The sequence below is a fragment of the Morone saxatilis genome, unplaced genomic scaffold (assembly GCF_004916995.1).
Source record: "Morone saxatilis isolate NCDOM2014 unplaced genomic scaffold, NCSU_SB_2.0 Contig11, whole genome shotgun sequence".
Taxonomy (NCBI): Eukaryota; Metazoa; Chordata; class Actinopteri; family Moronidae; genus Morone; species Morone saxatilis.
The window spans coordinates 5,034,028-5,058,544 of record NW_023339663.1 but is presented as its reverse complement, the minus strand read 5'-3'; the positions used below and the strand labels follow the sequence as shown (position 1 = coordinate 5,058,544).

Here is a 24,517-nt window from a genome sequence, read left to right as displayed (position 1 = left end):
TGCCATAGAAATGTATAATTTCTGTGAAAACAACTTTTTTGCAGTAACTACAAAACAGACTTTAAAAACCAGCTTAATTGCAGTAACTTTGTTTTGGTCATCTTTGAGCTCTAAGTGTCTTGGCACTTGCAATTATCTGCCGCAGAGATCTCAGACTACTAGGAAGCCAAAACAACAGACCCATATCAAGTAAAAGAATTCAGGTGATTGGGTTTGATAAATATAGTCAGACACACAGAAAAAACGACACATTGAAAGTAATCTCAAACAAACTAGTGCAAATGGACAAGAAAGCCGAAAAACCACAATTTGTGGGTACACACACTATATTATTCCCTTGCATTTGGATACCCAAAGGCAGGTGAAAGTGATTTTTTGGGGGCGGGTGGAATAATGAGCCAAAAGAGACATAAAATGAAGGCATTATAACTTGTCAATTTATTGCCAAACTGTTTTATAACCTTAAAGTGCAAAGTCTCTGTAGGATTCTTAGTTGCCTTTTTTAAATATTACTTGAAATATATTCAGGTTAATGCCAAAGATATTGCCACAGCTACGGCATCATGTACTGTGATTTAATATCCTGTATTCTTTTGAAATTAAAGTACATTTATTTGCATTCACCTTCGGGGAGAGGCCTTATTTCATTATTTAGAGAGTAAAAAAGTTCTACTTCAATCAAATGCTGCTTATAATAAAACTGTTAATTATTTTAACTCTGTGTCTGATGTGATGATGGTAATGCAGTTAGCTATTCCACATAACTAAATGAGGGTTTAACTTAAAAGGAATATAAAGTTGATGTTACGCTGTGTTGAATTTTGGTAACTGATTATCATTTTGTTTATGTGCCATGTTCAGAGGATCTTGCTGCCTTTCTCTTGGTATCTGCCCACTGCAAGTAGAAACACATTTTTACCTCCAAGATTATAGCAAATATTTTTATAAATAATCTGACTTATCCCACCCACTGCCTATGACTTTATAAAATAATCACATTGCTGAATACTTTTGAAAGTTTGATGTTTTGTTTGGTCTAATAATTAGGCCAAAACAAGAAACTAGGCAGCACAGTGGCTCAGGAGGGAGCATGGTGGCTCACTAGTTAGCACTGTAGCTTCACAGCAAGAGGGTCCTGCGTGGGTTTTCTCTGGTTTCCCCCACCAATAAAAACATGTATGTTTACCAAAGACCTGGAAGATATGCAAGATTCAATTATTTATCCCCATTCAAATAAATGGAGGGCTAAACCGGAAGTTAGCCGGTTAGCCAGCAGAAGTCTCTAGTGTGCATCCTTTAATGAGCCACTGTGGCCCATAGAGCATGTGCAATATGTATTCATCCAGATAATTTCTTTGCAGCGGTAAAGTTACTTTTTTGGCTTCTTGCGCGCCACTGAGCAGCTTTCTTAAGCCTTACATTTCGACACTTCACTTGAAAGTTTCTTTTTAATCAAATGCTGTTTTCCCTATTTTAATTCTATTATATAATAATATATATTAAATATTCTTCTCTAGCAATAAAAGATTGTGGTAATTATAACCAAGTGTCTATGTGTTGTGTCTGGTGCCTTAGGGGGAATCTCTAACTAAAACAAATGAGCTAAATATTTCAGTTTCAGTGACTTCTTTTATTCTTTTGCCAGAGGTGGTTTGACAGGGAGGAAAGAAGTTCAGCTTTTACATAAAAAAAATATTTTTACAGCTTTTTTTCTCTTTAGTCATCAATAAAATTAATGTTTCACTTTTGAGTGTATGTAAGAGATTCCTTTAAGTTACTGTTTCCTTAATAAGCACGTCTCACTTGCGTTGGCAGCAGAATTTCCTTTATTGTTGTGAGGTGGGGGTCGTGTCCTCACTGACTTATTGAAATAGCCAAAAGCATAGCTAAAACCGTGTTCTTTGCACAGCTGACCTTTGGGCAGCAGATGGTGACCTTTTCCCCGCTGGCCATCCATGGGGTGTCCAGGCATTCCTTCACACAAGTGGCCATGTGGAGAAAAGGCCCAAGTGACCATCTGCCTCTGGTGTCCACAACAATGGGCCCCACCCTCCTTAAAGTGTGCTGAGGGTTGTTGGCCTTTGTGCTGACCTGGAGGTGGGTGAGGGGAGAGTTTTGGAGGTTTTAATTAGTGTTATTTGGGGTTTTAGGGGAGGAAAACTGTAAAACAGTCATAAACACTCAAACAATATAGTGGATCAGTCTGTCCAAAATACAGCAGAACTAACTGCCATTTACCTGAATAACTGCTTTGGTTAGATTTAATTTAAGAAGCCCCATCTGCTAAATGTTCACATTTAAATGTATAAAGCTACAAATGTGCATAGATTCTTAATGATTTCTGGTAGGTTTCATTTTAAAGTTTCAAATCTGTGTATTTCTAAATATCTCCTAGATGGCCAGTGCATCAGATTAAAAAAAGTAGCTCTGTTTTGGATTTTCAAGTACTAATGTCTGCCTTCCTTTTAGTTTAGTATTAGTTTTCTAATTAAGCTTCTGTTAATTTGGACAATTTGATTAAGGCCTGACCAGAAGATGCAGATTAATAGAGTTTCCATTCCTGAGTAATATGATTTACAGCATAGGTTTTATTTTAATGTTTCTGTCAACATGAAGGTACATTTATAAATTGCAATATGAATAGATACAATCACTGCATTACTGTTTGTGAAAGCTTCATTCACTGATGATGTACTGAGCAGCTTGTAATTTACATCTTTGAGAGGATTTAATTAAGGTAGTGGGTGGGGAAATTGGGAGCCCACGGGACTCTATGGACCCATGGGATAGTTTGATTATTGATTTCCAGACTGGTAATCTAGACATAAATCCTCTGGAACAGAAGCCATGATCATCTGTTCCTAATGCAGAAATAACACACTTCAAATTTGCTGTCCTTGGCATTAAGGTTTTTAAAAATGTAAATGTAATGTTTGCTCTTCCTTGTATGCTCAAACACAGTCCCTTTGCTCCTGTAGCATACAAGTAAACATGGGCCAAAGTAAGAATAAACATAAGTAGGATTGGTTTGGGCACATGTCAATGATAATAGCTGCTTTGACTATGAAAAGGGACAGACTGAAAAGAGAAAAGTTGAGCAGAGACCTGGGGGGTCGAGGAGTTCTAAAGGCTGATTTGCAGGTGAAATAGATGGCACACTCTTCTTTGTGGCCATTGTCCTGCTCTGCGTCCAGATGGCCTCTTGAAATTCTTTAGAGCTGAAAACCCAACGCTGTGGGAGTGAATACGCTTCCTGCGGGATTTGGCCTCTCTAATGGGCTAATTTGGCAGTTCCAGCTCATATTAACGGATATAATTTTAAGCCTGACAGCACAGTCCTTATAATTGTGATTATGGAATATCTCATAATACAACCCAGAAAATGCAATTACTCCAAAACCTTTTTCTTCTTTCGATTGCCAAACTTGCAACTTGAATTGATTTTTCTATGACTTTAGAGGGACATTTATTATTAGTTTACTCATCTGTGGCTGCCACAAAGTCAGCACAAAACCGGAGATATACTCTCTCATAAGACTGCAGTCATATTGAAAATGTAATAATTTGAAATTCTGTTCACAAATGGCTGTAATTATAGAACTCCAGGGTCAGTTTTTTATGCCAGTAAGTTATCACAGCAGCAGCTTTTAAATATGGATAACTTAAAACACTAAAGTGTTTGTCGCTCTCATGACGAGGCCATAGTACTTTAGTACTTTAGTACTTAATACCTGAAACTGCAGTTAAAACTCTGAACATTTTAGAAAGAAACTGTTGCTCTGGTCAGCATATAAAAGGAAGGATGGAAGCTTAGATTCTGAGCAGTGCAAATATTTCTAGTAAGACCTTGATCAATTAGATTTGTGAGGCACTGGTTGGAGAACTGATGTGCTTCTGAGCTATTTTGTCACATTTTATTCAAGATAGGGAACAATATTAAGATGCTGTGGATGTTCTACATGACTAAATATACCAGTTTGATGCAGTGAATGCAAAATGATTTAATTAGCATCTATCAATAAATTAATTTGGACGATGGAGTGTTGTGTTTTTGTCAGTGTTCCTCAAGCAGGCAGCAGAAATCACTCAATCAGAAGTACAGTGTTACTGATAAAACAGTTTATTGAAATTACAATAATTGTAGGCTTTTACAATCTTTTTGATCTGCATCACAGTTTATTTAGGCAAACAGGACAAGGACAAAATAGTGCTTTTCTATATAGTTAACAGAAGCAGCTCATACAGAAATTCACCAAGACTGACAAAGAGATGAAACATACGGAAACAAACATTGATTCAGTCTTCGAATGATCAAATGATCTCACATAAAAATAATACTGATAAAAATTAAATAAAAAACACCTCCAAACAAACATATTTGTGACATTATCAATGAAACAATGCAACGAAATTAAATAAAAGTCCATAAATAAGATAAATAACACAGGGTGGTATAATTTCACCCAAATTAATAAAGAATAAAATATATAATCAAATAAAATAAAATAATAAGATAAAATGAAATCCTTTGGTACACTCAGTAGGCCTTGGTTCAATCCATCAAAAACTGATGTAGAAATATAAATAGTCCATTTTTAGTAGCATGTTCATCTTATTGTTTTGCACAGAGCTGCTTCACTGGAACTTGTGTGAAAGGGATTCAGGATGCTCTTTGTTTCTGTCGTCCTCTTTCTCTTTGCGAAAAAATCTGCAGAAAAAAGCAAGAAGAAAGAATAATGTTAATACTCTGTTGCTATAATTGTATAATCATGGGTCACAGGATCAAACACGTTGTGGATCTGCAAGACTTGTTCCTCACCTGTAATTTGTGCGTTGTTTCTGGGCTTGGCTGCCGGTTTAGAGAGCGTCCTCTTCCTCCGGACTGGCGTCACTTCAGCGGGACACTTGTGTGTGTTGGAGATGCTGGAGCAGTTCTCCTGGTCGGTCCCTGCGCTCTCTTCACGGTCGCTCAGCCGGTCATCATCCTCGGTGTTTGAAGAGCAGACACCCTCCTTGGGCTGTGCGCACTCCTGATAAAGTGCAGCAGCGCAGTCTGCGGGTAGTTCCTCCCACTGAAACCTGCCAGGCAGCGGCGTTTCAGTCTGGAAGTTAAAGTTCCAGCGGCGGCTGTCCTGCTCACTGATCTCCTTCAGCTTCTGCTTCAAGTCCCGGCGCAGCTGGTCGTGGTCCACCGGGCCAAAGAGACTCCTGCAAACCGACTCTCTGCGTCTGATGGGATCCATCCTTCAGTTGGTTCTGGTGGTGTGTTGTTGGGAAAAGTCTTGGTGTAGTTTTAGAGGAAGCTTGTTGATGCTATGTCCCTCTGGTCTTCTCTGGTCAGCACACAGCTGCAGGGCGATTTAAAGGCTCCAGGGCGCACGATGCTCTGTTTGTACACAATGAGAAGAGGCTGCTGATTGGCTGCAGCTCTCTGAATTGGCGGATAAAGGGAGGGGGAGGAATTCATTAATTGTGTGATGCAAACAGCTGAGACCATCAATAAAACTCTCCGGTTCCATTTGGGATACTCTGTGTAATATTCCTCTGTAAGCATTCCTGGTGCACGTCTTAAACAGTCCATCCTACTTTTCATTTACATGATTGTAAACTGTTAGCAAGAGCAAAAAAAAGTCTCCCAAAAGCCTCAGCGTTGCAGTTATATGTACTCTGTTTTTTCCTAATGAAAGAGCACCAACATGCAGTAGTGCACTTCAGCCTCCAGGGAACAGTGATTAGTGGCCACTACAGGCATTTCTTCCTGTAGGTCATAGAGGCCAAAGTCTTCTTGCCAAGATGAGATTGAAAGCAAGTTATGGTCCAAAACAAAAAGCAGTTAAAATCAGGAGATTTAGTTTTACATACAGGTCAATACTTCACCAATTAAAAAGTTATTGCTATGATTATTTCATTTTTATCCATTTTAAGATGATTTTCCCCCACAGGTTAGAGCTGTAGAAAGGTTCTACGTTTTGCACCTGCTTTCAAAACCCAAGATTGTCTCTCTGAGATTTAAGGAAGGTCCTGTTCTCACTCACACAGTTAAACACATTTATAGCTGCCAGTGAACCCACAGTCTGATTTGCTGGCCACTGAGCAGCTCCACTGGAGAAGCTGGGGGTTATGGGCCTTGCAGAAGGATACTTAAGTGGAGGTAATGCAAGGGCATTCACTTTCCCAAACTAGATTTTCCTGATCAGTCTAGTATGCTAGAAATGCTGATAGTGTGAATACAAGGTTTGCACATTGAGCCAAAACTCTGATAAACTACCGCCTCTCTGTGTATTCTCTTTGCTGTATGTAAAGAACGTAGCAAAACACTTACCTAGAGACTAATCTGAATGTTGATCTGAAATTCATCTGACAATCATTTAGATACATATTATAGGTCCAGTGTGTAATATTTAGGATCTATTGGCAGAATAGATTTTATTTTTAGATTTTATTAGAGCATAATCACTTGAAAATGTGAATGACTGTCTTTTTGTTACCCAGAATGAGTCATTTTTAGAGGGAGTGGGTCCTCTTCTTACACAGGCCACCATGTTGAACTACCATGTTTCTAGAACGGATAAACCAAACACTGGCTATAGATACGATATTTTAAAGTTTTTTTGCAAGCTTCCTGGTCACTAGAAGGCTGAACTGCATTCAAATAGTTGCTATCTGCAACTTTACCACTACATGCCACTGAATCCTACACACTGGTCCTTTAAATACTTCTCTCCATTCAACTCATATTAAATAGCTGTCACATTGACAGATATCAATGTTCAAGCTAATCTCTAGCTGTCCACAAACATGCCAAAAATATGTAGAAAATTAAACACAAAGCTGTTTTTTAACAGTTAAATATTTGTTGATTAGGCAGCTGGAGTATTTGGTCCTCATGAGAGCGATGTGCGGCGGTTGAACCAACATGCAAAGTAATGGTGCACAGAGGTGTCTGGGATTGGCTGGAGGGAGAGCCCTACCTTTGTACTACTTCCTAATGGCACAGGTGGTTGGTGAGCACTGTGAAAGACAACTCCTCAGGTGTGGTTCAGCAGGAGGAGGAGAGGAACATTCATTTCAGCCATGCAGGAAAGACAAGGCACACCTCTGGTGAGTGTATATTGTGCCGTGTAGCAGCTGTCTTTTTTCTGTTTATCACTGTAGGGACGTCACTGTAGGGAAGTCAAAAGATGCTCTCTGGTAAGTAAAGATATGTACTGTAGATGATGACCAGTATTTTCACATAAAGCAGTGTGTCTGTTAATAATACACCGGTTCCCATCTAAAGTGGATGTCAAGGGTGATAAAGCAATATGGGCAATCATCCTATGATTTATGTGTTGTGTGAGGGAATGTTTTATATGATTTCATATCTGGAGGATCTAATTACACAGCTGAAGAGTTTGACTTGAAGATGAAACAGAGTTTGTGGGTCTGGTCTTTTTCTCTTTTATTCTCTAAACAGATATATGTACCTACAGTGTTCCTTTACAAGTATTACAAATGTTGACACATATACATTTCTCCACTAGCCCAATTAAGTGATCCTTATATTACCCACTTGCAAACTTACATTAGTAATTTTTATGTACAATATCTTACCTCTCTTGGTTTACGGTTATGAAAGATGGATTTTTTCCCATGATAAAAACGGACACTAGGTGATTTTGCTGAAATGTTAAACCCCAGTTACTACAATATTGGTTTTACTTTAATGGGAGGCTTTAGGTATCATCACTTCATCACTACATTTGTGAACAATTGCTTTAAAACTAACGTTATTGGTTTTTCAAGTGTTATAAAATGTTCAGAACAAATATTGATTTTAAAACCCTGTATTGACTTTTTTCCTCAAGATTACTTTTTTAAATTTAAAGGAGATTTATGTATGTGTCTAAAGGGGGGTGCTGGGCTCTTCAGTTGTACATGCTGAATCTGGTTGCTGTCAGCTAATATACACAAATATATCAAGACATCTCAGATCATCATCTCCTCTGCTTGAGAGAAGAGAAGTTCATTATACCAGACTTCAAACGAGATGTAGAGCATTTGTGCATGTTAGTGTGTCTGCTCATGAAACACACACCCACCCACACACACACAAACATAGCAGGGTGTCCTCTCCTCTACCTCTGCATGCAAATTGGCATGTTTGCATGCCCAATAGTGTTTTCCCTCCCAGACCCAGACATATACTCAAATAAAGGCTTCTGCAACAAGCTGCTCACTTACATTAATACAGATGGTTTAACACAAATTGACTCTCACTCTGTTAACCATTGCACCACAATTCTATTAAAGCACCCAGCAACCAGGGAAGCTGCTGCTTTTTGTCAAAGAAGTATGTACTTGTGCTGCATTATTGTTTTAATCGTTTTTCACAAGCAGCTCAAGTGCCCATGCAAATTAGGCTGGCTGATAAAAGTCTGTGTTTACTCAGGCAAATAGATAATCTTATCAATAATGAATGAGTTTCCTTTCTGAACTCAGTGTCATTTATTTCTATGAAAAGAATCACTCAGAGATAAACAGACTGTGGATGTTTTCATTGTAAAACAATAACCATGCACAAACCAAATCATTGTGTCAGAAGCACATTCCAGACTCCATACAATACAATAAAACCTGTATTGACATTTGACATAATATTAAAAAGGTTTTATGTTCAGAGGTTCTGGTGGGAGCCCACAGTATTGTGGCCCACTTTTCTTGGTTTCATGTATATGAGTGACAGTGTTTTGTGTAGTTCTAGTTCAAACATCATCCAGGAAGCACTTTGCATATGAAGCGAGAATGAAAATTCTGCCAACTTTGCATTGACCACAAGTACTCCAAAGAACCTCCCCCTCTGTAAAGAGTGGTGAGTGAGTCATAATGGATTTAGAGGAAAATGGGCTTAATATCTGTGTATCCATTTGTTTACAGGGGACACTGCAACCACAGACACGATGTCTGCGATGCGGGGAAGTGCTGGTGTGGTCAGAGGAGCACAGGTGTGTGTACAGAAGTGAAACACAATATGAACACAGGCCTATTCCATGAAATGATATATAAGGTACATTCATGGCAATTGTCAGAAGTTCTTTATCAAATTACAGTGCAGTATTCACAACACCAGATCAATTGAAAATAGACATTTGTAAGCAATCAAATCAACCCAGTGATTAACAGGCTATAAGTGGAAGAGGTGCTCTAGGAAGCAAACATTTGTACTGGACTAACAAGCCTTAACTAATTCCAAGTATAGTTTTCTATTTAAATTATTCATGAAGGCTGGTCATAATTTCCTAGCTGTTAAATAGAATGGTTTCAGCAATGTTAAATACTAAGAGCAAAAGCAAAGGGCTATATTCTTGATACAGCAGATTATGGACAAAGCTAACAAATCATAAAACACGCATGATGCCTCCAGCAAGGCAAAATCATCAAAATTAGTTATTTTTAATGATATATAGATTTTTAATCCCCCTCTACATCTGGATTGGCTTTAACATAATATAATATCTCTCAGTGTCCTGCTGGGCTGTTCCTGCTGCTCTACAGTGGATGAGACACTGGAGAATGTAGCCAGAGGTCTGGCCAGCAGAATGAAGAAGGAGAAGAGTCACTGGGCGGCCGGAAGAGTGGGCGACATTGACTTCATTGGTTCCACTAAGACAAGAGGAAAGGTGAAACTAGATAAGGAATACTACCGTTTGTATAACAGCAGAGAGTTTGTACAAAGTGTTTAAAACATCAACTCCTCTCTTTATATCCAGTTTGTGAGGGTGCGCAGCAACACAGACCCAGTGCTGATTTACCAGATGCTGACAGAAGAGTGGGGCCTTGCTCCTCCACACCTGGTGGTGGCTCTGGTGGGAGGAGACGAGCTGGCACAGATGAAGCCCTGGCTCAGGGACACTCTAAGAAAAGGGCTTGTTAAGGCTGCACAGAGCACAGGTTATAATCAAAGGGCCAAAACTGGCCTTGCATTTTGAAATCAACAGTTAATGATAGATAATGGGTTAATTGTTGCCCTCTATTGGCTGGTAGCAGAATTACTGGAAACGCATCATCAAGATCAAAGCCTGGCTCTTATTTAGATGTATGAAGTCCAAAATAAGAGTCATACATTATTTATCATTTTTTATGTGTTTTTAATTGCATGATTAGTTAAATATTTTCATGAATTTTAATGTATGTAAAGAGGATTGACCCAGAATGCTTTATAACCATATATGCCAATAATCTAATTAGCATAATCAATAGGCCAGCTGTTTATATGGAATCCAGGACACAGCTTTCTGGTTTGATACGTACACATAGTTAGTGCACAAAAACTGTCTATACAGAATACACACACATATGTAACTGCTTCTCGGTTCTCTAGGGGCATGGATTTTGACTAATGGCTTTCGCTTTGGCATCACTAAGCACTTGGGCCAGGCAGTAAGAGATCACTCCTTGGCCAGCACCTCCTCTAAAGTTCGTGTAGTGGCCATTGGCATCGCACCCTGGAACATGATCCACAACCGAGAAGCACTACTCTCTGCCAAGGTTTCTGTACATCCACAGACATTATAGAGGCAATAAAAGCAGCAGCAACCTTTATCAGCAAATATTTACATCTTTCACATTAGTGTGTTTATGCTGTCTGCTGTCTTTCTGCATATTCATCTTCTCAAGGTGGATGAGCCTGCAGCATACAAGCCACAGGACTTGCCTCATGGGTCGGTGTATTCCCTGGATAGCCACCACTCTCACTTTGTGCTGGTGGAGGAGGATCCCAACAGACCAGGAGCCACCAGTGAAATGAGGGTGAAGCTGCTCAAACACATCTCTCTCCAGCGCACTGGTTATGGAGGTAAAGCCCTTTGGGTTAATGGAATAAGGATCCTTTACTTAAGCTGTAATAACAATACAAGAATTATTTTATTAAATGTTAAAGTCCTGCATTTACTTATATGTAAAATTTACATAAATAGAAATAGTAAATATACTTAAATATTAAAAGTTGGAGTACTTATTCAAACAAATGGTCCCTTTTGTGGTGTTGAATTATGCATCAAGATGCATTAAGCATTATTTTGCAGTTGCACTGTTCATAGTACAGGTGGCTGCTTCATATTTAATGACCTTTTATATAAGGCTTGCTGTAAAATTATATGGTCTAAAATTGAACATAGGTGCAGTAGTCAAATCAATGCACTTCTGCTCTTTTTAAAAAATGTCTGGAATTTAAATTCTGTGTGTTGGGACTCTTCACTGCCCATGGGAAGTAAAACATATATATATGTTAAAGATTGAAATACAGCATTATGTGTTTTCTCACTCTCATCCCTTTAGTAGTCTTTGGTTTTAAACCACAAACTAGCTAAGACAAATAGCGGGTGCTACCTTGCAACACTTCCCTGTGGAGTTTTCTTGTAAACAAACAAAACTTGTGTTTACAGTGTTTTCAGGGTTTCTCACCAAAATGAACTGTGTTAATCCATGGGGTGTAACAAATGTGCTTAGTGCATATTCTTCCCCATGAAACATTTGTTAATTTCAATTTGCTTTATAATTTAAATCATAAATATAATATAAATTGTTTACATCCATGTCTGCTAGCCTGCCAGAGACAATCTAAAATTCAAAGATATTATTATAAATGACCTTTCTGGTGCTTGCAGGCGCAGGCAGTTTTGAGATCCCTGTTCTGTGTCTCTTGGTCCATGGAGAACCCAGGATTCTAAAGGTAAGTTTATGCTCTGTTAGTCACTCAGCAACTTTAAAGAAGTGACCGTAAAGAGACCTTTTGAAAGCTGGATATCTGTTTTGTCATATGAATGTGCACAATCTGACTGAAGAGTAGCTTAGAGAATTTTAGACTTAGGCTCTCAATCAAATGTTGGTTGTGCCATCTCCTGAAGTAGTGGGCCAAAGACAGACTGAGAAATGAGTTCTTTCTGTTTTCAGAAAACTAATCTCTTTGGCGAGAAAGCCTGGCAAAGCCACCAAATAATTTGCATAAATAGAACCATAACCGAGAGTATGGAATATAGCTAACACTGATCAATGTAAGTCTCTGTTATTTAGTGAAAATGTTTGTGAGTTTGCCTGCAAGTCTGAACACTGTGTCCCTCTCTGCAGAGGATGTACAAAGGCATTGGCAATTCGACACCATGGCTGATCCTGGCAGGCTCAGGAGGCGTGGCTGACATCCTCGTCACGCTGATGAATAGGGGCTGCTGGGATACGGACAGTGTTCATGAGCTGCTGCTGGACACCTTTCCAAATGCCCACCACAGCACAGACATCAGTAACTGGGTCAAGCTGGTGAGAGCGCTGTGCACAGCATGGAGGCAGGCACATACACAGATATGCAGATCATAAGACTTGAACGTTGCCAGAAAAATGGGGCACACTGGGAAAGATTGTGAGGGAAGCTAATGTGGGATTTTCATCCTTATCTTTAAAATTTGTATATGATGACCTAATTAACGATATGAAAAAGGAGGGAAAGAAACCAATACTGTACTTTTTTCAAGCAGACATACACAGTGAAAGGGTTGTGAGTTTAGAAAACAATGCATAAGTGATAAAACAAAATGCAAATGAGGTATTAGTCATAACTCACTGTTAACTTGTCAATCAGATCCAGAAGATACTTGATCATGGGCATCTCCTTACTGTCCACGACCCTGAACAGGAGAGTTCTGAGCTGGATACAGTCATTCTCAAAGCCCTAGTCAAGGGTAAGTACCTTGGGAGAGATATGTTATCAAGAAACTTGCAATTTTCTAAGGTTGTACAATTACAGGTGTTGAGACTTGACAGCTGCATGGAGAGAGAGAGAGAGAGCCTTGACATTTTGCACACTTCATAGGTTGTGAACCTGTTGACATTGTGTATGTTGTGTGTGTGTTTGCGTGTGTGTGTGTGTGTATATCAGCTTGTAAGAGCCAAAGTCAGGAAGCTCAAGACTTCCTGGATGAACTGAAGCTGGCTGTGGCCTGGAACAGGGTGGACATTGCCAAAAGTGACATCTTTAATGGAGATGTGGAATGGAAGGTAAGAAAAATACACAGTAATTTGATGACGTCCAGTGTGTGGTTAAAAAAAGCTTAATCTACAATCAATTCAAATTTTAGCAGATTAAATGAAAACAAGACTTAAGAATCTACCACCATACTACCACCATACTAGCAGTTCTGTGAAGCTATACTTAGGCACAGTGGTGCTTTAAGATAAACATCCGTGTGCTAATATGCTCACAGTCAATATCAATATCAGTCAATTAATATGAAAGGGGCTTACTGACTATTAGACAGCACAGAAATAGAGTGGCAAGCCAGTATACATCATAGTACAGGAGAAAAGAAGCTGACAATTACAAATCCTTTTCACAAGAAGAAGGGAAGACAGATGCCTAATGAGCAATTGTAATAAAGATCAGATTTTTTCAGGCATGCGACCTTGAAGAGGTGATGATGGACGCACTGATCAATGACAAACCTGACTTTGTGCGCCTCTTTGTGGACAACGGTGTCAACCTGGGTGAGTTTCTTACCTACGGTCGTCTACAGGAGCTTTACTGGTCTGTGTCAGAGAAGAGCCTTCTTCACAACCTGCTCCTCAAAAAGTACGAGGAGAAGCAGCTGCTGCTTGGAGCTGCTAGGACACCTGGTCCCCCTGGACACCATCCGCCTGAGCAAGGGGACCGGAAACCCCGCTTCACCCTCTACGAGGTCGCCAAAGTGCTGAAAGACTTTCTCCATGACTCCTGCAAAGGCTTTTACCAAAAGATTCCCACAGTGAGTAATATACTCTGTTTCAAAAGTTCCACTAAATCATATATTCTGCCCTCAATACGAAATCCTTTCAACTGATGAATTGAATTCCACCTTGTATTGCTTCCTGCAGAGGTTCTGATTCTTTTCGGTCTGTGACACTTTAAAATGAAGCATTGTCTATTTGTGCCCCCTTGTCACAGTTTGCATTTGTATATGAGTTGTAAGCTGAAAGTGATTTTCCACTCTAGACCTCTCAGACTATTTCATTTGAAACTGTTGAAAGATGCAATGAAATAGACAATATACAGAATTCATGGTAAGCTCACTTCCTGGAAATCAGTTATTCTTCAATGGCGACCTCATCATGCACTAGCAGAAAATCTAACCAATGAAGCCATTAAAACCTTTTTAGAAAATCCTGCCCTTCAGCCTTTCTCTCCTAAGCTGCATGGTTTACACCTGCAAAGAGTGTTTAAGAGGTAAAACTAGTAGTTCAACCCAGGGCCCCTGAAAGATAAAACATAATTAGAGTAAAGTCAGGAAAAATTGAATTTTGTGTATTAGCACAATATACTTTTCATGTTCTATTCTGTTAGTTAAAACTCGACCCCTCAGATCTTCATTGTGACTGGAAATGTTGGGAACCATTGGGCAAGTCTTCATTTTTGCAATAATTGCGTAAAGAGATGGACAACCAAACCAAACCTGCTGTTACACACTAAGGAATCTTGTCTCATTATAACCTCAGGATTTGCAGAGGATTTACCTCTCTCAGTGTTGTGTAATGTATGTTGTTTGCATCCTGCTTTACAGTAAAAAAAAAGGTCAAACGTCAATGAACAAATTATAGCTCAGATAATGACCAAAATTTAATTGTTTCTTAGCTGAAAGTCTGTCTGTTCAGAATGTTAAATCAGTTACATACATTTTTAAAATACACATCTGTTGACAGACAGACTATCCCCTAGGCAAGGGAAGTAATTAGTTCTCAATCTATAGATTATATGACTCATGTAATAGCTGCATGTTCTGTAAACTGTGTGCAGCAAGCCTGTTCACGATACATTTTTAACAAATGTGGTGTATTGCCTGTGCGCTCCAGGAGAAGCCAGCGAAGGGTCGTCTGTTCCACAGCCAGAAGAACCTGGCCGAGTTAGAGGAGCGCTGCGAACATCCTTGGAGGGATCTCTTCCTCTGGGCTGTCCTTCAGAACCGACAGCAGATGGCTAACTTCTTTTGGGCCATGGTCAGTCTTGTCAGCTTCTTTAGTCAGTTAAGCTCCCACTCGTACTATCTCAGTGCTGTGTGGTTCAATCAATAAATGTCTAAATGTGCCTTTCATTGGTAAAAAGTACTCAAACCAAACGGAAATGAGCTGAATAATACTGTGATAGTTTGTATTCTGGATTCAGAGAGAACAAGAGTGATGTGGGCCAGCATAGTGCAGGTGCAGGTCAGTCCTGCCATATGAAAATGTCACTCTAGATAAAAGAGCCCAGCAAATGGCATATTTATTAAGAACTGAGGTGAACTAAAAAGCCATCTTATCTCCAAGAACATTATTCAAATGAAGGTCATGCTGCTTCATGGGGCGGTACATTCAACGAGCAGTGAGGTAGTGTAGGGATCTAAAGTCCTGATGAAGTTAATGAGAAATATATCCTGACATGGGATTGATGCCCTATGAATAGTTTAAATGACACCAATCAATGATAACTGCTCTTTGTTTTCAGCATCCTTTCAAGGTACCTTTCAATTCTTTATTGCCCTTCCCTGAACTAAGGGAAGCAATTATTGTAATCTCATAAGCACTCACCCGGATGTGCTCCTTTCTTGCGTCTTATTTCAAACATTATCTGAAGTTATGGTAATTGCATTCAGTGTGTGTACATCCCCCACTGTAAATCGTTTTACCCCTCCGACTCTGGCTGGGATATCTGAATTCATAATTTGATTGTTTGAAGTATCTCTCACGTTGAAGGCCTCATTACAATTATGCTCGCAGGCTGGCTAATGCTAACAAAAATATGTACATATATATGAACTTAGGAGTAAAATTATACTGCATGATGTTTGAAAATCATTGATCCTTTCAATAATGAGGTATTAGGTTCAATAAGTGTAAGTGTAACCCTCTGTGAGCCCCCTGCTTTAGTATGTTGCTCTTTTTTTAAACATTTGTCATGCTAGTCCTATAAATGTTTCTTCTACAAAGTAAAGGGCCATTAAAGGTTGCTATTACTTGTAGATTATAGAAAATGACAATATAATACAATAAACATAATGCACTATAACACCACAATAGAAAATCTCACTTAATGAAAATTGGTACATTGGTTGTCTTTTTGCTTCTGTGTTCCTATAAACACCCTCTTCTATCCTCACATGTATGTCTGACTAACAAGAAATGGTTCAAAGAAATAGATCAGCGCTGTCGGAAGTATGCCATCTCGCCGTCATTTAATATGAAGCTGGACCTATGAGACAATTAGTTTAGCTTAGCATCAATACTGGAAACAGCTAGTCTGTCTTCATCCAAAAATAACAAAATCCACCTACCAGCACCTCTAAAGCTTACTAATTAACATGTTAAAAAACAAGTTGTGGTTTTATCAGGGGATTTTGTGCTGACCTATTTCTTGGTTGTGAGCCTACAGAGCCTTTGGACAGAGCCATGCGAGCGGTTTTGCCATTTCCAGTCACTATGCAAAACTAAACAAAGCATGTCCTGGCTCCAGCATTATATTGCATGCACTGCACAGATATGAGAGTGTCATCTATCTTCTTATCTATATATATACCAAGGACCACATCAAAACGACCATATCAAAAGTTTTGCATAGCTTTTATTGAGTATACTTTGCAAAACTACCAATCATTTTTAAAAAGGACAGGTAAAAGCAATAAGAGCAAAGACTAATGTAAATGAAGACCTGATCTTCACAATGATGAATTATCTTTATTTTCATTATTTAATTAATTAATTTGATGGTCAGAGCTTACTAAAATGAACTTAAATTTAAGGAAGGAAGGAAAGAAGTATGTATCTGGATCCACAGGTCCAAAATATATGGTTGTAACCTGCTACCCAGACTGATTGACAGACATTTCAGTAGACCGACTATAACAGCAACTACATCTAAGATATGAATGTTTTCTGATCCTGTTGCAGGTTTGTTCTCATCAGTTAAGTTGGTAAAAGGTTACAGCTTCAAATAAGACCAGTTCAGCAACACAGGAGTGCTGACATTTCATAAAAGTCATGTATGTGACTATAACTGTACTTTACATGGTCAAAAAATCATACAGGGGGCCTTTAGAAGCAGTAGGTGGACTGACAGGTACAAATTGTATCTATTGCAGCTTGATGCACCCAGTACAACCCATTTAAATGCAAAAAGACGGAGCTCTCTAAAATTCAAAACTAGATTTCTCAGATCCTTCTTTCAGAGCCATTTCTTGGATCCATCTTTCTTTTAATCCTTCAGGGCCCCGAGGCAGTTGCGGCAGCGCTGGCGGGTTGTAAGATACTGAAAGAGATGGCACGACTGGAATCTGAAGCTGAGTCTGCCCGTAGTATGAAGGAGGCCAAGTATGAGCAGTTTGCCCTTGGTGAGTACCTAAACCACTCAATGACGACAGCTCACTGTGATCAGAAAAAGCAAAGGTCAAACATCGCAAGAGGTACATTCACCGACCTCAACAACAAAACAAACACACAGATCCCACCGGAAGGGAATAAAATGTGAATCTGAATGTTTACGAATGTAGCTGAGTTGCTGACACTGTGTACCTACTGTTCTCATTGTGGCAGATGTCTTTGGAGAGTGTTACTCCAACAGTGAAGACAGGGCTTATGCTTTGTTAGTGAGAAGAACACACTGCTGGAGCAAATCTACAGTCCTTAACTTGGCAACTGAGGCAGACGCCAAATCCTTCTTTGCCCACGATGGAGTTCAGGTAACAGGAGACACATCCATATGCTCATTTGGCTACAATTTAACTTCTTTCTTGCAGCTATTAGAAAACTTAAATCATTTATCTTTCAACTGTTTCAAAATCTTGTGAATTTGGTTAGGAGATAGATATTTTGCTGCCTTCTTCCTTGCCCTGCAGGTATCAAAAACTTTTCCAGGGCATTGCGTGTCATTAAATACTTATTGCAAAGTAATATCAAATCTTTTGCTGCTCACTGGACTCCATTCAGTGCACAATTTTGCCTAAATACCTCTCCAACAGACGTCCTTGTCATTACAAAGTCATCACTGAGAGTTAATTGGTATTCAATGTCAGCAGGGAAAGTTAGTATGCAGAAAACTCTCAGAGAAGTAATATTTTATTTAAAGCACACAGTTTGAGTAATATAGCCTTTTTGAATGGGAAACTGTTAATTATAATTCAGTACATGTGTAGTGTTTCAAGACAAAGTACTGCACTGTTACAAAAGCCTATGACTTAGCATCAGGTTTCCTTTTATGTGAGTGACTTCATCCCAATCTGCAGCTAGACAACTCTGAAGAAGGAAATTATCCATATGTCAAATGAAATGGTTTAAAAAAGGAAAACATGCTTTTTTTAAATTATTTTTTGTTTTTGTTAACCTGCTACAGTAACTTCCTGTATGATGCTTCCCTGGATATTGTCACAAGACTGTAAGGCAGAAATGTTCTAAGGCCTATGGTGCCCTCTTGTGGTGAACTTGATTCATATGTAAAGTTAATTTGTCCCTGATTTGAACATAAATGATACAAAACTAAACTTTTACTGCAGGCTCTCCTCACAAAGATTTGGTGGGGGGCGATGACGACCGACACAGCCATCTCCAAACTTGTGGTGTCTTTCTTCTGTCCAGCACTCATCTGGACCAACCTCATAAAGTTCAGGTGATCCATATGCTGCCCTAGCATTCACGTGGATGCTCTGTATGGTTTTCTGTTGGGTGCACTGACACTCTCATGTGTGTTTCTCAGTGACGAGGAACTTGACAATCGTAATGGCAGCGAGCAGTTTGTGGAGCTGGACAGTCTGGACACAGAAAAAGCTTTACTGTTAACTGACGACGATGACCCTATGTGAGTTTGCAATCAAATAATACTCAAACTGCTGTTAAATAATCTGAATATTATCTTTGTTAAATAATAGTTCAGTAAATGTATCATTCCTATTCTAAAATGTGTAGCATTTCATTAACCTGCATTGTATATCGACAATAAAGCTGAACTTGCCTTTAGCTTAAATTAATTTAAAGCATTTTAATTTCAACATCAAACACAGGGCACACATAATCTTGAACACTGTGAAATATGTACAAAATATATCAAAATTAGTAAAACAGGGGCTAAAACCCACATCAGTGACAGTGTGACATACAGTCTGGAGTACATCCAGCTTGCATCAACAAATTCAGTCATCAGTGACTAAAACAATGATCCTCCCATGTTCCAATTTAATGATATAAACTATATTTAGATCATTATCTTCTCAAGAAGCTCAAGAAGCCTTGAAAGTATTTTCCGCTCTTTGATTTCCAGGGATTCTTCACCGGGAGGTCCAGCAGCTCAGAGCTGTGCCTCTGTCTGGTGGCGTTTCTTACTCCGCCGCTGGCGTCGCTTCTGGAGCGCTCCTGTCACTGTGTTCCTCGGTAATGTCATCATGTACTTCGCCTTCCTCTGCCTCTTCACCTACGTGCTCCTGTTAGACTTCCGCCGACCGCCCCCCTTTGGCCCTGGAGCTGCAGAGATAATGCTCTACTTCTGGGTGTTCACTTTGGTGCTGGAGGAACTACGACAGGTGACTGCCCCTTTATAATCCCATTTCATGTTTTCAAACACATTAGAAGTTCTCTGACCATTATGTTTTATTGAGGATCCACATCCATCTACAGTGCCTACAGTATGCTGTATTGCACATATTTTGAAGTACTTGTTAGATGTGTTTGCATTAGTACAGCGTTTAGGCCTGACAAGTCAGACATATGTGAGTAGGAGGTGATGTGAATCACTAGAATGACCTCAATGTCTCTGGGGTTTTAAGGATTCATGAGCCTTTTACCTCTCTGCTTGACTACCTCCCAGTGAACCAGGTCAGACAAGCATGATCCCCTATTGCAATGATCCCGTTGAGCCTTCTTCCCTTGGGCACAAAAGCCCCAGATGAGCCAAGCCTTCCCCGCTGTTCTCTTTGCTCTCTTTTTCAACATGCATCTCAGAAAGTCCCTGCGCTGAACAGAACTATGGGACAGGATTACAAAAAAAGAACCACTCTGCTAGAGGCTGCCCTGACTTGCTACCAAGCCCAGGGGTGCATGCCTCTCCCTAAGGGAAGACAGTGCCACAGGGAACCCCTGTTTTTACCACACTTGTCATAGAACAAGGTTAAAGTCTGTAGGTCAGCCAGCTTTTTAAATCTGATAGATGAGCTGGTGTAAGGCTGCTCAGTCTCACAAAGTTGTGACAATCAATATGTTATATGTATTATATATATTATATAGGCCTATATACATATATTTCAACCTTTACACTGTAGTGCTAAAAGCCTAGTCTATGACATATTTTAGATTACCAGGATTGTTTTACATAGATAATTTATTATATATTAATCCAACACCAATTCATCTGTGGTAGGTCTGAGGTATTTGATCAGTTTACTCTTAGTATCTACACTTTATGCTCAGTTTACAGAAACTTCCAGCTCAATTTACAAATTTATATTTATATTCTGAAGTCTTCAGACACCATCAGCAGTGCTGCTAATAAATAGCGAAGGAAGAACATTTGTTGGGGAATTCTGTCTCTTAAACACGATGAAACTGAACAGATCTGAGGTACTCTGCTAGAAGTAGATTCAGGCGGCGGATGTGATATTGATTAAGACAGCTGTATCTTGCAGAGTACTTTGAGAGGGCAATGTGATCCCAAATGGCAGCTGTATGTGTGGACATGCATATTATGTATATATTTTGATTTCCTATCAGTCCACCATCCTGGCCATTTGTTTGATGTTGTCTGCATTAGTTAGTTATAATTGAAAGTATTTCACAGTCGGGTCTTACACTCCAGTCTGTCACTTTATGAAAGCAGCACATTGCCCTCAGCTTGTTCTCAAACCAATTGTGCCACAGAGGGACCAGGCACTGGTTCTTGATGCACTTACAGGTGTCCTGTTTAAACCACAGGTGACAACTCAGCCTTACACTCTAAGTGTCAAAGATTATTTTACAGAATAAAGAATCTGGGACACTGCAGGTGCTTCTAAAGCATCAGAGCTGCAGGTGTGTCTGAATAGGGATTCGATGCGTGACCTGGCTGAGGGCATAATAAAACTATTATTCAGCAATGACAGAGAAAAAAAAAATAAAACTCAGTTCAGACATAACAGATGGTTTAAAAAGAGTTTAAAAAGAGGCTGTGAATACATTTACATTCAAAGAGGCAACTATACAGTAGCACACAACCTCAATTTAAAACTAATTTTATATGTTCATAACAATTAATATTTCAGTCCCATTACATGAGCTAACAGCACAAAATAATCCAAATATAAAAATAAATAAAAAACATATTAAAACTACGCATTCTATATAGTATATTTTAATTTCACACTATTACACATATTACTTTCTATCAAATTACTAATGCTATAAAGAATATGCAAAAAACAATGTTGGAATCAGAAATGTAAGCAAGGCTCATTCTTGTAACAAAAATAATTCTTTTCATACTTTTCATCCCAGGGATAAGGTTGCTGGAAAATGATAGCATTTTCTAACAAACTATCTTTATTAGATTTGCTCAAAAATGTCCAATTAATTGTGTCTTATAATAATACATAAACTATTTTTCTATGACACAGAGCTTCTTCACGGATGAAGAGATGAGCATCTTGAAGAAGTTCAAACTCTATGTAGAGGACAACTGGAACAAATGCGACATGGTTGCCATCTTACTCTTTGTTGTTGGGGTTTCATGCAGGTAATTCACATTAAATTACATTTATGACAATATATACCATACCACAACAGCGTGGATGCTCTAGATTTAATGGTCCAGGCTAGAGCGTTAAAATAAAGTAGTGAGCGAATGAATGAAATAAAGAAGGGTTAGAATTGAATCAGCTGCACAGTAAGTAATGTTGATTATTTGTTGTTTATTTTGCAGAATGGCGGATAACACCTATGAGGCAGGAAGAACAGTTCTTGCAATAGACTTCATGGTATTCACTCTACGTCTGATCCACATCTTTGCCATTCATAAGCAGCTGGGCCCCAAAATCATCATTGTGGAAAGAATGGTGACCAAATGAAACACTACTATCTAAACATTTGAAATATGAAAATCTTAAGTGATGTACATGGTCATAGACCATAGATGATAATGTGGCCTGTTAAGAAGACATAAAGACGAATCTGTTTCTCCTTTACAGATGAAGGATGTTTTCTTTTTCCTCTTCTTCCTGAGTGTGTGGCTCATTGCGTACGGTGTTGCCACCCAGGCTCTTCTCCACCCCAATGACCCAAGGATTGACTGGGTGTTTCGCAGAGCCTTGTACCGCCCCTACCTGCACATTTTTGGTCAGATCCCCTTGGAGGAAATAGATGGTAAATTACAGTAGATGCATATAAGTGTAAAGAAAGTGTGACCTTTAAATGTGTGTTGATCCATGGAAAATTTGCAGTTTATTGTCATGTGTAATGTTGTATTTTGATCATTTATGCATATCAATCAGAGATGGCTTTCTGTTGGCCTGAATGTGATGTTTCATAATCGAATTTTCCTGTTCTTTCATTAAACGGAGCACAGCTGCTCGCATGCCTGAAATTAACTGCACCAACGACTCAAATGAGATTAGCCTGGGCCTACGGCCGCCATGTCCTAACATCTATGCCAACTGGCTGGTCATCCTGCTGCTGGTTATCTTCCTTCTTGTCACCAATGTCCTGCTGCTAAACCTGCTCATTGCCATGTTCAGGTCAGGGGCTGGAAATCATAACAACCATCAAAGTTTGTCTATCTGACAAGATGAGTTGAACTTCTGTAGTGGTTTTCTTTGTACTTATAATTTTTTTTTCTTTTTTCCCTCATTTGCAGCTACACATTCCAGGTAGTGCAGGGTAACACGGATATCTTCTGGAAGTTCCAGAGATACAACCTGATTGTGGAATACCACAGCCGTCCAGCACTGGCCCCGCCCTTCATCATCATCAGCCATCTCTCTCAGCTCCTCCTCAGCCTGGTCAAACAGCCTGAGTCAAAGCAGGAACATCTTGGTACGAAAGTTTTATGTGCATATTTCAGCACATTTACATAAGGAACTATTAAGCGTCTGCTTTATTTCAGATACTAAGTTCCTTGTGGTTTATCAGGCTAAATTAAAATTAAATGCAATACTGAATAACACACTGTGTGCTTATCTCTGTCCTTTACCTGCTCTATCCATGGAAATTGCCTCTTAGTTAATTGGTTTTTGGACTACCTCCTTGTGTGTGTGTGTGTGTTTTGCCAGAGAGAGAGCTGCCGGCAGGGTTGGACCAGAGGCTGATAACATGGGAAACGGTGCAGAAAGAGAACTACCTGGCCAAACTGGAACGCCAGCATTGGGAGAGCAGTGAAGAGAGACTCAAGAGTACCTCCTCCAAGTAATTGTTATTTTGCAATTTTGAAAAAAAAAATAGCATATTATGAGAAGATCTGCAAACAAGCTCTGATAACCTCACTGGACACCAAGCAGCACCAATCTGTAGCTTGTATAAAGCTCTACAGACCCCCTAGTGGTACAGAAATTATTAATGTAGCATTGTATCTGGTTTTAACACATTCTTGTTGTGACCAAGGGTTCAGAGCTTGCTGAGGATTGTCGGTGGGTTCAAGGACCAAGAGAAACGACTGGTATCCACGGAGGCTCAGGTAAACCTGGAAAAGTGACCTCAACAGCTCCATCTGACACATAATCAGTTAGAATTTTTCGCAGCCAATTTCACATAAAACTCATGAACCTATTTCTGGTTTTTTCTCTAGGTCAGATATTGTGGAGAGGTGTTGTCCTGGATGGCAGAGTGCTTCGCTCAAAGCACACTCAAGTGTGGGAAAGAAGCCCCGAGAGCTCCAAGTGAGACAAAAATCAGAAACAGGAAAGACTCCTAATTGAGTCAGAATAGACAGACAATACTGTTCTGTGTTCTCACACAGTACTATACTGTGAATATACTCTCACACTACTCTGTGTATTTTGAATTTAATATTAATCAGGCATGAAATTTCAGTGTCTCTAACAGGCAGCCAGCCAACCAGCACCAATGACGTGCCTCAAAGTCAACCAGAGAAAGAAGTCAAACAAGAAGGGGGGGCAGCCAAACCAGGATCAGGATCAAGATCAGGTCCCCCAGGATATGGTGCAAACAAAAAATTTCCTTACATTGATGAATGAAAGTGACAGTGCTAACTAGTGTCACCCAGACAGCTAATAATGATATGATATGAAAGATGTTTAGAATATTATATAATATTAATATAAGTATGATGATGGTGTAATTGGGGGGAAGGGGACATTGATTTGGTTTGGACTTTAATTTAATAAAATGATGTTGGTGTATTCAGAAGAGTTAATTATTTTCATTCATTCTGCAAATTAAGCTTTCACGTTTTAAAAGAGTTACTAAACCATAATGATATAAAAGAATTACAGCTCTGCAATCAAGACACATTAATAATACTTCTAAAGCTACCTGTTGTTTTAATAAATTACAAGCATGTTTTCAAGAGTGTTCTAACTGT

General features: G+C 39.2%; 2 protein-coding genes across 2 annotated transcripts; one reads left to right on the top strand and one right to left on the bottom strand.

Annotated features, from left to right (window-relative positions):
* Nucleotides 1-4,104: 4,104 nt before the first annotated feature.
* cdkn1ca (cyclin-dependent kinase inhibitor 1Ca) lies at nucleotides 4,105-5,322 on the bottom strand. The gene is made up of 2 exons (XM_035652350.1): nucleotides 4,820-5,322; nucleotides 4,105-4,708 (listed from the first exon to the last, which is right to left on the bottom strand). The coding sequence occupies exons 1-2, from the start codon at nucleotides 5,241-5,243 to the stop codon at nucleotides 4,608-4,610; spliced, it is 525 nt and encodes a 174-aa protein (XP_035508243.1). The 5' UTR covers nucleotides 5,244-5,322; the 3' UTR covers nucleotides 4,105-4,607.
* A 1,752-nt stretch (nucleotides 5,323-7,074) lies between these two features.
* Nucleotides 7,075-24,295, top strand: trpm5 (transient receptor potential cation channel, subfamily M, member 5). Its single transcript, XM_035652077.1, has 26 exons — nucleotides 7,075-7,101; nucleotides 8,917-8,984; nucleotides 9,503-9,659; nucleotides 9,750-9,930; nucleotides 10,361-10,527; nucleotides 10,657-10,834; nucleotides 11,646-11,710; nucleotides 12,106-12,291; nucleotides 12,611-12,710; nucleotides 12,908-13,026; nucleotides 13,422-13,769; nucleotides 14,851-14,994; nucleotides 17,237-17,360; nucleotides 17,563-17,708; nucleotides 18,519-18,631; nucleotides 18,719-18,820; nucleotides 19,280-19,538; nucleotides 21,600-21,718; nucleotides 21,905-22,037; nucleotides 22,170-22,344; nucleotides 22,547-22,715; nucleotides 22,835-23,013; nucleotides 23,250-23,382; nucleotides 23,578-23,650; nucleotides 23,762-23,852; nucleotides 24,007-24,295. The coding sequence occupies exons 1-26, from the start codon at nucleotides 7,075-7,077 to the stop codon at nucleotides 24,168-24,170; spliced, it is 3,720 nt and encodes a 1,239-aa protein (XP_035507970.1). The 3' UTR covers nucleotides 24,171-24,295.
* Nucleotides 24,296-24,517: the final 222 nt, after the last annotated feature.